Here is a 14,961-nt window from a genome sequence, read left to right as displayed (position 1 = left end):
TCCTTTTAGTTGCTGGTGCAAAAGCAATTAAAATAGGCTATTGTTTTTCAAAAAATTTTAAAAGAATTAAAAAATGAACAAATGCAATATAAAACAAAACACCTTAAAGGTTGTTACAAAGGTGTTAAAGTTCATTAAAGTTTGGTTAAAATTTATTAGTTAAAAACAGTAAAAATTTTGTGACACAACTGGCAAAAAGTCCACACCAGTGCCGTTTTCATACTAGTTTGAGAAGGGGTGACTTTTTTTTCATTCAGATACCCATTTTATAAGATGCAGTAAAAAAATTGTATGTATACTGTAGAAGAGGAACTCTAAAACAGTATCAGAAAGTTGGAGAATGTTTACATGAACTTTGATTTTTTTTTAGGATATACTGAAAAAGTTGTTTTACGTAGGAAAATTGTGTTTTTAACATAGCAATACTGTACATTATTTTATCATGTGGAGCTGCAGAAGAAGTCAGTGCAGTTAATGTAGCAAAGCAGACTTTGTATGAAAACCTGTCATATTAGAGCTCATTGTTTTGGATGTGACACATGAACCTGCGACCCCACCGCGCCTCCTCCTCCTCCTCCTCCTCAGCACTAGCCCCTGGGCTGCGCGCGCGGGCCCTGTGCTGCGCAGTGCTGTGCTCTGCTGTGCTCTGCTGTGCCCGACTCTACTCTACTCTGGTGTCCTGCACTGTCCCTTTAAGAGCGCGCGGTCTAAGGGTGGCGCTTTCCTCTGCAAAGGGCTTCTTGATATTAATAGTGTTGGTGTCTTGAAACTGACGTAATGCCTGGAGTCTGAGGTCCTGACAAGCGATAACATTTCTGATAAAGAACTGAGCTGACTGCAAAACTAACCGTCTGTTTTTCTTTTTATTATTATTTCCAATGCACAGGCGCGTTTTTTAGCATCAACCACAGTCACCCCGATTCCACTTGCACAGGGAGAGAGAACCGAAATTTAAAATCCCCTGTAACAAAAAAGAAATAATACCCCGAGATCAACAAACAAACAACACAAAGACGGTTCATGGCTTACGCCAAAGCTCCACCATCTTTCAGACTGCAAAGACTATTACAATTTAATCAACAGGTAAGGAGGGGGAGAAAAAGGCGAGGAATCAATGGAGGTTTTCTGCGAGGAAGGCAGCGAACAATGTGATGTGAATTTCTAGCAGTTGCCGGACGCTCGTCTTCTGTTAGCAGCTAAATGTTATGTAATGCTGGGAGAGCTACGGGGGCTTCGCCTTCTCCACCAGTTCGGAGCTTTTCTACTTCGCTATGGAGGAGAGGGGGGCGAGGAGGGAGAAAGAGCAGCTTCTCGGGTTTCACACGGCGTTTTTAGGTTCTGTTGGGTCAAACGCTTTGAGAAATTGAAATTGGCTACTTGCTCGCAAAGCAGGAGCCTTAAAAGCGACAAGGAAGAAAAACATGATTTCCAGTAGGTTTGTGCCTTACTTTTTTCCCTCCTCCTTTCCCTTTTCTTAAATCCTTTTTTAAACGATCCTCGCCCGTCAGAAAACATTCGCGCTGAAAATATGTAAACGATCGAAATATGGGACATGTATTATATTGATAATTGTCGCGATCCGTTTTAAAAACGTGACTGACTGAGCGCGCGGTTCTTTTTTTTTTTTTTTTTTTAAAACACGGCGTTTCAGTCAATGGGGGTCGGTTGTTTGAAAGACAAAAATAATAGCCTGCATTAAAAAAATAAACTAGTAAACTTTTTTTGTGACCCACGAAGCATTACGGAAACGATGTTCCTACGAACTCCTGACAAACTTTGACTTGTTTTAAAAGTTTGATGTTCCGCACAGATTAGGCGGCGTAAATGTATTTAACGTTTCTCGGAGCTTCTTGAGGCAGCTTTCTGTGTTTAACGTTAACATTGCGAGTTGCTCTCTCTGTGTGTAATTCATCAAGCACTTTGAAGGTTATCGTGCGGGTCAAGTTTGGTGGTGGCTCTCGGAAAGTTTCCATGTAACGGACACTGTTCATTGAGCTTTTTTTGACTGCTCTGCATCAACGAGGCGGACAGAAAGAACGCATTTATGCTCATAAACACACCGTGAATGTATTTTAAGGTGACCTGTTGAGCTCTTTCGCCCGTTTGCCTGCTCTTTTTGTGGTGAAACGTGACAGGCGCTCAGTCTGAGGCGATGCGGTAGTTGTGCTCAAGTTTGTTGGCGCGTGACCGAACACAAGTACAACGGCTCACTTACTACTTGTTGGTGCCCTTGCAAGTTTGCTTATTTTTATAATTCCACCTCAGCCAGCACCTTAAAGAAGGTAATAAAGTGTAACATATCTCTATCTGTGTCTTGCACTTTAATGTTTTTAAGTTGGTTTCTGAAAGTGACTCGCACCTTCACACATGTTCTTTTGAGCCTTGAGGTAATGTGCAGTGAGCAGAAAATGTGATTAAACATCATCTTCCTCAACAAAATTTCGAGGCTTTAGAAATTCAGGAAGACTTTCAAAACATGCAGAGTTGAGTTGTTTCATAATATTGGGTCCTGAGGCGGGCAGTTTGTCTACGGATGGAAACTTTAAGTGGCTTTGAAGTTGTCTGCGCAGACTTTCTCAGCCATATTTTGCTGTAGTGGTTTTGCCTGCCTGATTATTACGACAAAAAATACGAGACAAAATTCCCACGTTGGTTCCAGTTGAGACAGAGCTGTAGCGTTTCCTGTAAAGTGAAGAGAGGTGACATGCAGTGTCTGGAAATGAGAAGGTGCTGTGGCCTCGAAAGCCCGGTGTTGTTGTCCCTCAGGAGTCTGTGAATGACGTGGCTGGGCATCATTTGGAGAAAACCGGGGTACGGTACAGTAAAGAGGCACCTGCCTACACTGATGTGTGAACCTATCTCATATCGCTTTACTTTCTCACATACAGCATGGCAGTTGTGTTTGAAGCCTAACAGCTTCTTCTTGTTTCTATTCGTTGGCTGGTTTCAACGATCTACATCTTTTGCTGGATCATATCATAAATCCATAACAAGAATTGAACAATGTCCGTGGTGAAGTTAATTTTCAGGGGAGCCAAGGCATTGTTGTGAATGTATTTTTCAGTGTACTTTGAAGAAAAACTTTTCTTTAGGTGGCTGGGGGAGGGTAATAGGCGAGAAGAAATTGGTTTTGCAGAATACAAGGAGGGTCATATGTTGTCGTGTTGGAAAAAGGAACGCGTTTGGCATCAGGATGATTGTGTGTGTTTGAAAGCTTTGACTCAATGTTAGGTGTGGTGGTGTAAACGCAGGGACCGCACAACCCCTCAGCATGGCTGCACATGGGCCCGTGTGGCTGAAACTTTACGGCTGACACGTTAATTTGGATTTCAGCGCCGGGAGAAAGCATCAGTGGGGGGGCCCGCATTTGTTAGAGATGGCTTTGGAGTTTGCACAACTTCTTTTGGAATAACTTTTAGTCACACTGAGGCCCGACGACTTCTTACTTTGCTCTTAGCGCCAGATCCATCACGGTAGGTGAAGTGAATTGGGTCACCTCAAAAAAAAGTTCTATAGAATTTTCTTTTGGAGCTGCCAAAGTTGGAAGATTTTTTTGTTACAATGTTTGAAATTAGAATCTCTGAATTGAAAGGACCGACTTTCGAGTCTGAGAAGTCTCTTTGGATTTTTGTGCTGTCCTGAAATCTGTGCTTATTAAGCAACTGTCTTGGGTAAAAATGCACAGCTTCAGCTCAACCACAGTGCCTTAAGGTAAGCGGAAATTTAAGAAATGCATGATAAAAAAAAATGCTAACATTGGTGGTGCCTAGGAAATAATAATGGGCTGAACCTTCAGTGAAGATTTGTGCTAACAAAAAAAAAAAAAAAACAAAATCAATTGAAATATAAATTACTTTGATACCTTGCTGTGCAGTATAAACAGATATGCGATATGGAAACTGGGATCCTAAGTATGGCATAACATAATATAATGACTTATTTCTTCAGTAGTACAGTACACAGTTTTGCATTAAAAAAAAACTTACTTGGGTAGGGTTCTGGCATTTGTTTCATCATTTTTCTCTGATCAGTGTAAACAGGTTCATAGGTCAGTACAGCTATATTTAAGGTACTTGCAAATCTGCATCAGATGAAGTTATCATTTTTAGTAATTGTGAACTGAATTGAATTTTGAGTTCTAGAAAGCTTTTCATTCTTTGTTACACTCTTCAGTAATGAGTATTAATATCAGAGTACTTTATTTAATGACTTTGACTTAAGAAACTTTAACATTTTGGTTGAATTTGCATGGTATTTTCATTCTTTTTCTGAACAGTATAAGGTAGAAGGTTTAAATCTTAAAACCGTTCTAACAAATATTACATATTTTTACTTTGTAGTAACCTACGACAAGAGATTCACGTATGTATGTGAAAATCCAGTGTAGTTTAAGATGGACAACTTCACAGGTAACTTCTGTCCCAGAGTGCAAAAAACATAATTTAATCAAGTGATGTACTGCCATGGTTTTCTTTGATGAAGCAGACAGTAGTAACTGGTATGCTTAAACTTTTTTCTAACGCTTTGGATTCATTCTTGCCAGCATTTTTTTTTTTTACCCCTGAATTTTGGAAAATGGGACTGATTGGGGAAAAAAGCCCTGATTTATGTAGTTATTTTTGTTTTCAAATGTTATTTAAATCCTGTCTTGCATAGTGATGCAGTATTCGACCAAAGTCTCCTTATTGTCTTTTTGCAGATGGCTGCTATCTGATAGACTCAATAGGAGGAATTCTTCATCGCAAATTTTATTGATGCAGTATGTTTTTATAGAGGTCGTCTCCTCAATTATAACAGCCCTACACAAAGCCAGAAAAGGAAGGCTATCTAGGAAAATGACAATGAAAACCCCATAGCAGTTGTGGTTTGCATCTTAACATTTGAGTCTTTGAGTGAAAAAGGCTTATTAGATTATTTGTTTCAGGAGTGTATTGTCTTTTCTGAATAAATATTTGTACATTAAAGAATAGCGGAAGTAGCCTTTCTGTTCACTGACTATTAAGGTACCAGGTACATACTTCAGGCCCAGACATTTTTTAAATCCGTTGGTATTAGTTTTATCGTCTCTCAAGATTTCATAAAGTAAAATCATTAAGTTGGTGTTTTGATGGAAAGGGTCTCTTCAGTTGTGGTTATGAGTAAATTGCACCAAACCCCTGTCTTCGTTGGTTAATACCGTTCTTATTGCATACTGGGAAATTACGATTGAGCTTTTCTTACATGTAACTTTTTATGTACTGTATGTTAAATTGTTTATGAGCAAAGTTCTTCACAGTTCTTGTTAGTGTCTGTAGGCATTTGGTACACAGATGAGCCGCAGGGCAGTGGTTTGTTTGTCTCGAACCACAAAGTGCAATGTGTCGGGATTCGTTGCAAGTTAATCCGAACATCTACACCAAGCCTTGGTCCTGCTCTGTTTCCGCTGCTCTGTTAGACTTGGTCTTTTGTGTCATGTTTTGCACCCAGGGATTGTCCCAGGAGAGTTGGCTAAAGTTTGGTGGATTTGGTTGTTGTGTAACGCATATGAGGTAAAGTATATTTACTTGTAATTTATTTGTTTTTCCACCATGTGACCTTCTGGGGTGTTGGATTCAAACAAGTATAATAGAACAGGTGTTTCTGCATTCTCAACAGCCTTCTGTTCCATTATTTCTTAATGTTACTGGTAGGGCAGCATCCCCACCCCTTTACCATGAACATGTCATTATTTTTATATTTCAGGGTGCTGAAAGTGGTTTTGTTCCTGTGAGCCTCAGCAGTGCTGTTTGGAAAGCTTTCAGGGGTACTTTCAGGGATTGTGCGTGGGTTTAGATAAGATGGTTCTTCTCATACAGAATACAACTGCAGAAGGGGAAAAAAAAACTGAGTATCAGATACATAAAATAGACTTTTTCTGTATGAATTGCTCCCCCTATTCCCTCCTTTCAAACCTCTGCCCTCCCACGTGAACGCCCCCTTCCTTTTCCTTCAGGCTGATAAATATACATTGTGGTGTGTGAGGCCAACTTTTCCATTTATTTTCAGTTTTGTGTGTGTTCCTCTGTGCTCACCCTGTTCCCCCAGTTTCAGGTCCCTGTCTCTTAGGCAGTTCTGCTGTGGGGTGTCAAAAAGTGTGCTGTCACAATCTGTCCCCCATACCAATCTGCTCTCCACAAGCTCAGATGAGTCACCTCATGTACTTTTCTGACAATTTTTTTTTCAGTCTTTGAGTGTGTTGGTTTTTTAAATCTCCTTTCCCTTCTGTCATGTGCTCATTCCTCCTACCTGTGGGCTCAGGCTGGTTGAATGGGTACAATATTGACCATAGCACTACAAACACAGGTTCAACAGCCCACTTCCAAGATGAGAGTGGGGAGAAAAGTACTTATCTTTGTATTTATCTGCTTCTTTATTTGTCTGAGGATAGTCCTGTTGCTGTACTCATTCATAAATCTGAAACCTGATTATGCTGCTGGGTCAAGTGACTGTATACACCTTATATACACCCTGACATACTGTTCAAAATGTATACATATGAAATGTACCAAGGTTTACCTGTTAGTCTTCCTGGCTACAGTGTGTGTTAGTATTTTGCTTTTTTTTTTTTTTAAAATGTGTGCTTATTTTTTTTCTTAAATATTGGATGCAGTTGAAGTTGGAAGCACTTTCTTTATTGAGCATCTGTTGAACCCCTGGCCTCTTCATACCCATGTTAGCTGTGGGAAAAAAGTGAAGAAAGCACCCAAATACAGGTTAATCAAAAATACAGGAATTAACTGAAATCTGGTATGTGCATAGATGAAGGCATTGTTTAAAAATCCACTTGAGAGTTTTAGACCTTGGACCGGCTTAAGAAACCACTTCTCCAGGAATTGTTACCGAAGAAAACTATCAGTGGATGTGCGTGTCTTTAATTTACTGGCAGAAGAAATGCAATTATATTTTGCAATACTATGTTTTGTTCTCTTCTCGTGACTGATACATAGAATGTATGCAGTTTGTTTCTTAGAGTACTAATACGTGTATTGTGGTATGGCATTCACATTTTTAACTTGTGCTACAATTATATTATCTGTAAAGCCTCACTGTCTAATGCCTAACACATTTCTTCATCTAAGTGACTGGTGCTGATTGCTTCGTGTTAATCAGGAAATGGAATGTCTCTGCTATAGCTATATGCTCAAGTAATTTATAGAAAGGTCTTTTTATTGATTTTAATTTCCGTGTCTTCCGACTTTCTGTAGTAATTTTCACACAAGGAGTTGGTGGTAATTCCCCTGTTCGCATGCATCAAATGATTTCTGGTGTAATCCAATTCACTTGTTAGAGATTCCCTTCCTTTTTAGATTATCTGAACATTAATTTTTTTTCTTGTTTGTTTCTTATGACATCCTTCCATTGAGAAATTGTTTCCGTGAGATGTACTGTAGAGAGTATCGAAAGTTCCTCCGTTGCCTATGTGAGCCTCATCATATTTAAAACTCAAAGTGAAAGAATGTGGGGGGGGTTGTGTGCTTGTGAATAGGAAATAGATGCTCAGATTATATTTTTTGTGATTCACCTTGGTGGATAATTATTGAAATTGACAACACCCATCTGTCAGGTAACCTCTGCATCAGTTTAGTTCTGATGCATTTAGTGACTTCAGTCTTTTATTGACTTAATTCTGTTGTTCCATGTATTAAATGAAAATCAATAGAAATTCTATGTTCTGTTATGGTAATCAGAGATTTTATTTGCTTTTGCATGTATGGTGATTATAGTTTACTTTCATTGTTTTTTTGGATTTTATTTGAAATGTATGTTCAGGGTCCGGAGTACCTTGATCAAACAGTTGTAGAACATAAAACGTTGGTATTTGAAAGAAATTGGCTATAGTGCAAGCAGTTTTTTTTTTTTTTGTTACACTTTTGTATTTCTTTCACTTTAATGAATTATCACAGGAAATCTAGCGATCTCACCAGAAGTTAAAAATTACTAAAGTACAGACTGTGTTTGTGGCCTTCTAGCTTTTTTATTGTCATTACTTTTAACTGTGTGGACATGCATATTAAATATACCATAATCGGCGGTTGGGGTTTTCTCATTAACACCACAGAAAAATATCTTAAAAGGTTCTTGCTCTTTGAGGATTTATGTAATGTTAAACATATGGAAGGCTGACCCTACTTCTGTAGAAAATGAATTGCCATACCCAAGGTTGTGCAGCGTTTATGGCTGATGTTTTCTGTCCGTCCTGGGACATATGTAGACAAATATCCAGAGACAGTGGAATTAACCCGCTAGGGCTCCGAGGCACGATTGCGGAGTTTCTTGCTTTCCGCCAGCTCTTTGCAAGAAGCCCTACTTCAGGTTTTTGCCAGGCTGCCGCAACCACACGTTGGAAACTTGTACTGATACTCAACTGATATACAACGAATCCATTTCACTGTACAATGCAAAAAAAAGGTCTTGTTTTGCTGAAGTGCAAATGAGCTAAAATGTGTACTTTATGATGCTGTATTTAAAGATTTTTTCAAGATGTGCTATACTTTTGTGTTACTTTTTTTCATAGGAACTGTATGAAAAAATTCCATCCATTGAATTTAGGGGTTTGTGCTGAGCTACACTTTTTCCTCTACCTTTGAAAGTAGTGGAGTTATAGCTAGTGTGACGTGGAAAAATTGAGTGAACCGACACGTTTTTCCTGTTCATTCAATTAGGTAAATTTCATTACCCAAACAAGTGAAAGAACTACTGGGACACAAGGAAAAATAAAATTACTTCCAGTTTCAGTGGAATTTATAAATTGTCATAAAGATGTAGTATGTGTTTTTCAATAATGGTGAGTCAACAGGAGTGCTTCAGTTTTGCATGGTGACATACGTAGTTATCTTTAAAGGTTGCACTGCAGCCTTGCACTTCAGATTTTGCACGTTCATGAACGGTTACTCATAAGTGGGACATGAGATGTTTAGAGGTGGAATTTAGGTTTGTCACCTCAACGTGCAGAGGAAATGGCACGCACTGTAACTGCCATTAATAAAGGTGCTGAGAACCATATATAGCTTTGCAGTTTTAAGGCTCTTTGATTTCATGTTTGACCCAGATGCGTGTTGATTCGGATTAGTCCCTAATTTTTTTTATACTAACTAGTGAGACTGTTAAAAAAATCCATCTTTAATAATAATCACTGAATTCTCATTGCTTTGTGCATGGTTTACATTTATTCCATAAACTTGTGAAGATTGTGTTTTCCCACTGTAGTGGCAGTTGCTGTCTCTTACATTTATTTATTTAGCTGATGCTTTTCTCCAAAGTGATTTACAGTGTTAATCTACCTATAATTATTTTCCCATTTGTACAGCTGGGTCATTTTTACTGGAGCAGTTTTAGGGTAAGTACCTTGCTGAAGGGTGCTACAGCCAGAGGTGAGATTTGAACCCACCACCTTTGGGTCTTATAGTGGAATGCTGAAAAGTCCTGAGGCATACACAGGTTTGATGTTGGCCTCCCGCACTGTACATAGCCCTTCATGATAATGTTTCATTTTAGTTTAACCTAATGAGTACTGAAAAAAACCATAATCCCAAGTGTTTAGTTTCTCAATATTCACTGTTTTTCCATGTTTTCTTGCCCTATGGGCTGTTACCTGACAGACATCATCTTGAGTATGAAGGAATACAGTTTGAGACCTGAACAAACCAGGATGTACGAGAGGAAGTATGTCAGGCTAGGTGGATTGCACTTGCTTTTCTCCTTACAGTACACCTTACTGCAGTTGCCCCTGAACTAATCTAATTAGATGGAGAACAAGAAATTGCAAGACTGCTCACAGAACACAAACAAAGAAGCAGTTCATTCCCCTGTAGTGTTAAAAAAGAAATGGTTAAGTACGAGGCTGTTGTTTTTAGTAGATTGTTTCCGCAAGACCTGCACCATATGGTCGAGAAAAGGCCCCAGAAAAGGGGGAAAGTGTGTGTGGGTTTCGGGGGGCAGAGGGTGGGAGCATTTTCAGCATGGTGCTGTAGAGAAGCTGCAAAAACAAAGTAAAACTTCTTAAATTAAAGAGCGATGTTAAATGTACCACACTGAGGAGTTGTTTATTTTAAAAAGCCAAGTGACATTAATCAGCCTCTTCATCAACATCTTAAGCGGCTTGAATATATGTATTTTCCAACTGCCTATTCAAAAGTAGACTTGATTAAAAAATAAATAAAAAAAACCCACATTGCTCCAGAATACTAGAGCAGAACAGTATGTGTATTTCAGCTTTGTGTCATTGAATATTATAAATTTTGTAATGAAAATTAATCTTTTCCTCACAACAACTTTGAGACCACATCAGACTCTGTTGCTAACCTTCTGTTTATGCTGTTTGTTTGGTTCCAGAGGTTTAAATTAGTAAAACCACTACTGTTCGAGGAAATTGCACCTTCCTGTTCCAATGAACTGAGTGTTATTTGGAGGTACAGCTGATATTTCTAGAAAATGAAATGGACGATGGATAGCTGTTGAAATACCTTTTGGGTGATGCAGCAATTGTACGCTTTTCTCTGTTCCTACCAACTCGTACTTTTGGATGTATAAACAGTTGGCCTTTCAGGACCAATCCAAGGTTTCTGCATTGTTCATTGACACGTTTATCCGTACCAACCATTCATGCTGGCTTCCAGAGGCAGTGGCTCAAAGTATTTCTGCTCTGATGTGCTTAGTTTTGAGAACCTACTCTGAGATTTCATCCTACAGCTCAGGCCTGCAGAACTCTGCAGAGGTTTCATATCTCACTTCATCACTTCATGGGCAAATTTAACACCTCAAATACCAACCCATACAGAAAGCCCCTTTGGGACTTTGAAATGAGCACAAAAATACCTTTACAAGAAAATAGTTCTGTTTTATCATTTCTGTAACTCTCATTTGTTGCACAGGACTCATCGTGGTTTTTATGAGACTCAGAAATATAGGTTTTTAGTGCACATCCTTTTTAAACATCTTTGCTCACGCTTTAGTCATGAAATTAAGTTCTCTTTTTAATGTGTTCAAAATTGTTGAATTGACAGGTACATCAAGAGTTTTTCTTCTGTTATTTAACCCTTCAGGTATATAGTTATGAGGGCAGTGCAGTTAATCACAACATTATAGCCATCTCCTGTGGCAGGTAAAAGTTTGCCATTTTGCCCTGTACATCAAATGCCCACTGTATACTGTTTAAGGTGCAGAATATGTTCCTTCTCTTTGCACATGTCTTCAGTGTAAATTCCTAAGGTTGAAATATTGTTTATTATTGTGTTTATTAATCTCACTAAATACATGTACTTTTATTAATCGAAAGCATTTTACAAGATTAGGAACAAGGTAAAGAGCTACACCATGTTATTTGTGTGATTTAAATGAAACCACCCAAATTCACAGATTGACAGATTGTTATGCGCTTGAAAAGTGTATGTATGAACTCAGCTATTGTTTGGATTCCTTTGTTTGAGGATTATTCTGGAATATGTAGAGAAAATTGTGCGGCAGCTTTGCAACTCGTTTGGGTCTTCATGAAAGACGTATATAGATAGTGATGGACACCAGAGTAGTGATCCCCTTCCTCTTTTAGCGTAATGTTTTGTCTTTTTCTGTCTTCAACATTTTGGGCTTTGTTAGATGTAAAAAAGCATTTAGGTTTTTTGTATTTTACTGAAGTTTGTGTCTATACATATACGTGTGTGTATTTTTATGAGGCTGCTAGTAGCATAGTGGTTAGGGCTGCCACGTTCGCATCAGAAATTCAGAGGTTTAAATCCTACCTACTGCAGTAGTGCCCTTGTGTCAAGATACTTACACTTAAATTACTCCAGTAAGAACTATCCACCTGTATAAATGGGTGAATCACTGTAAGTATCTTAACATTGCGAGTTGCTTTAGAGAAATGCGTCGGCTAAATGAATAAATGTAAATATATGTGGGATTGTTTTTCCTCTTTAGGACAATATGTAGATATTTGGACCTTAATTTACATATGAATATGTGATAAATGAGATGAAATATTTTAATAGTTTACCATTTGCATACAAAGTAAAAGATTGAAATGTAAATTAAAACTCTTGGTCATGAACTCTTCATTCAAACTTGATGACAGACAGATGTCGAGAGAGTGCACTAGGTGTTGATTGGAGCTAAGGGCTTAGGTGGTAAGCAGTGGTGCTGGGAGAAGTAGGTCCAAGGGCAGGGGGTTCAGTGCCTTCTTTGGTGTCAGAATGGAGTTTTACTTCTATGTACATCCTGGCCCGCTGCCTTTTTTTTTTTTTTTTTTTTCTTTCATGAGTGAGGTGAGGGATTGAGGGTGCTGGACTGTGTTTTGTCTTTCGCTCCCATCCCATCTCCATTCCCCCACCAGTACCTTCACATAATTCTTCAGGCATTCCTGTGGACAGAATGAAGGTTGGGCGTGTGGCAGTGTTCCACGGCGCCCTCAGCACCTATTATGGTCAAACGGGCTGCACCGTTGTCAGCTCTGTGGCCCTGATTCACCACCCGTTTGAATTCCTCCTGTGCCTCTCTTCACCACGCTCTGAACTCCGCGATAGGAGATAAAATATCTATAAACACTACTTGAAAGAAAATGTAAATGTTTATAGACTTCCTGCAGGACTTATCTGATACTGGTATTATTTATACATCCAGCAGTTGTCCGAGTCACTGCGCTGCTGAAAAACCCGGCCAAGCACTTTTAGCATTGAAACAGTTTGCTGCCAGCACCAACTGAGAAGTGAGATTTAAGGTGACAACTGGACTACAGAAAAGTTAGGAACAAACAATGAGCTGGAAGGAATCTTGAAGTGACAGGAACCCCCCATCATCCTGCCCTTGTCCACATACTTTTAACTTTCTGATTTGGCGTAGTCATTGTTAATCTCAATGTACAGCTAAGGGTAACTGGCAGGATGCCACCTTTCTGGCTCTAGATTTTCCCGAGTCTATACACAGGCACGGCTAGGGAACAATAAAACCTTTAATCTTTGTGGTGGCAGCATTATCTTGTGCATGCCTTCCTTCTCTCAATATGTATTCATATTGAGGCGAATGGCCTTCTTTTTAGTGGTTATTGCATCAAGAATTGCCCCCATTTCTTTCTTCTGCTCCTGTTGTTTGCCTCCTTTTTGCTTATGAATTACCCTTGATTGTCCTGCAGTTTTCAGGTATGATACATCAATGTCCCTTTTCTCATGTTTTGACCAGTGTTTACTCGGATAAACTACTGCACACCATTTTAAGGAGGTTGCTTTTGGGATGACTAAGTTATTGTGTGGGTGGTAGGATTTCACTTTTTGATGCTGTTCTTGTTTTGATGAGTCAGTGCTTGCCTGTATATGAGTGAATTGAGTCATAAAACCTGTGCTGAGACCAAAGCAGAGGGAGGATGGTGAACAAGGGACATTGTGTTTCAATAGATGAGTTCTGACTAGGAAGTTGCTGTATAACTTGCATAATTTTGGAGTAACACATTCTGAAGTATTTACTGAATTTTTTTAAGTTTTTGTGCCTTTAATCTGATAGTAAAGCCAAAGAAAGATGACATTATTTTCAAAATATTAAAGAGAAAACATTTCAAATCAACTTTTGGTTGCAGTGAATGCCTGAAAAATTTTCACTGCAGGAAACTGTATTTTAAAAAAAAAAAAAAAAAAAAGATTCCAGCTTGCCCAATCATGGTTTTGCTTAAGTGTTGTAATTATAAACTTATGCATTATGAACAGTGATTGACAAATGTCCAGTTTAAAGTTGTTTAATTTGTGCTCTTTCAGCCTGCATAGTCCCTCTGGTTAAATTCTCAGCAACCCTTACATTTTCTGTCATTTGGTCTGTATGTAGCAGCTCATTGAAAAATGTGACTTCCTCATTTGCAAAAAGACTAAGTCAACCACAAAACTCACTGATGAAGATAGACTTCATAAGAGGTCAACAGTTTTGGCAAGAGGGCACATTTTGAGTCTAATATGTGATGCACTATGTAAATAAATCTTTTCATAAGACAAAGGGTTGCTGATGTAATAGTTATAGCCATTGCCTTATTGTCAGAAGCATTTGGGTTCAAACCTCTGCTTTTATTGTAGTACTCTAAATATACTTGAATTTATACAATAAAATTACCCAGCTGTGTAAATGGGTAAATCATTCTTATTAGCTTAATATACAGAGGTCATATTGTAAGTTGTTTACCTGAAAGGCGTCAGCTAAATTAATAAATACACACACACACACACACACACACACACACACCTCCTGAACTGCTTGTTCCATACGGTGTCGCGGGGAACCGGAGCCTAACTCGGCAACACAGGGCGTAAGGCCGGAGGGGGAGGGGACACACCCAGGACGGGACGCCAGTCCGTCGCAAGGCACCCCAAGCGGGACTCAAACCCCAGACCCACTGGAGAGCAGGATCCAGTCCAACCCACTGTGCCACCGCACCCCCCCAATGAATAAATAAAAAAAAAAAAAAAATGAGCCTTTTTCATAACTGCATCTTTTTGAACAAACAACGAAGGTAAACAGTAGCTCCTGGCACACCGTTCTGGTTTTAAATGCCAAGTTAGTCATTCTGAGTTGCCCAGTGCAGTAGCATCTTCGTGCTGATTAAGATCTGCGGTGGGGATGGATTTTGAAGGGGGGGCCTGCAAACGGAACAACGTAGAGTTCGAAATCATTCAAATCTCCCTCTTGCAGACACGTGGATGAAGCAATTGTTGTGTGAGGTGAGGCTGAACTCTTAGCATCTTGACTGTACTCCCACTGATGTGGAATCATAGCAGTGTTAGTGTTATTACTTAAACGTAGCTGCCTTTTATAATAATGATAATTCAACTGCTGCTTTACTGTTCATATTCTGCAGTGTTGGTTTTGCAAACCTTAAGGATTGTAAACCAACTGCCTGGTGCTAGTAGCTTTATAGACCAACAACTTGGTCTTTATTATTACTGTTTTGGTTATACCTTACCCAGCCCATATACTAAC

At 39.0% G+C, this 14,961-nt stretch overlaps 1 protein-coding gene across 3 annotated transcripts in view; it reads left to right on the top strand.

Annotated features, from left to right (window-relative positions):
• The first annotated feature begins 770 nt into the window (after nucleotides 1-770).
• trps1 (trichorhinophalangeal syndrome I) overlaps nucleotides 771-14,961 on the top strand; it is a 91,504-nt gene continuing 77,313 nt past the window's right edge. Inside the window, exon 1 of one of the 3 annotated variants that reach the window (XM_018731956.2) lies at nucleotides 771-1,083. Coding sequence is in view for 1 of the 3 variants with exons in the window: in XM_018731955.2 (XP_018587471.1) it covers nucleotides 1,422-1,431 (10 nt within the window). In the remaining 2 variants the exon portion in view is untranslated. Of the gene's footprint in view, nucleotides 1,084-1,324; nucleotides 1,436-14,961 lie in introns of those variants that run through there. The other 2 variants (XM_018731955.2, XM_018731957.2) reach the window with 2 other exon arrangements.

The sequence above is a fragment of the Scleropages formosus genome, chromosome 23 (assembly GCF_900964775.1).
Source record: "Scleropages formosus chromosome 23, fSclFor1.1, whole genome shotgun sequence".
NCBI lineage: Eukaryota > Metazoa > Chordata > Actinopteri > Osteoglossiformes > Osteoglossidae > Scleropages > Scleropages formosus.
Note: the sequence above shows the minus strand (reverse complement) of the source record. Positions and strands in the feature narration are given on the sequence as shown.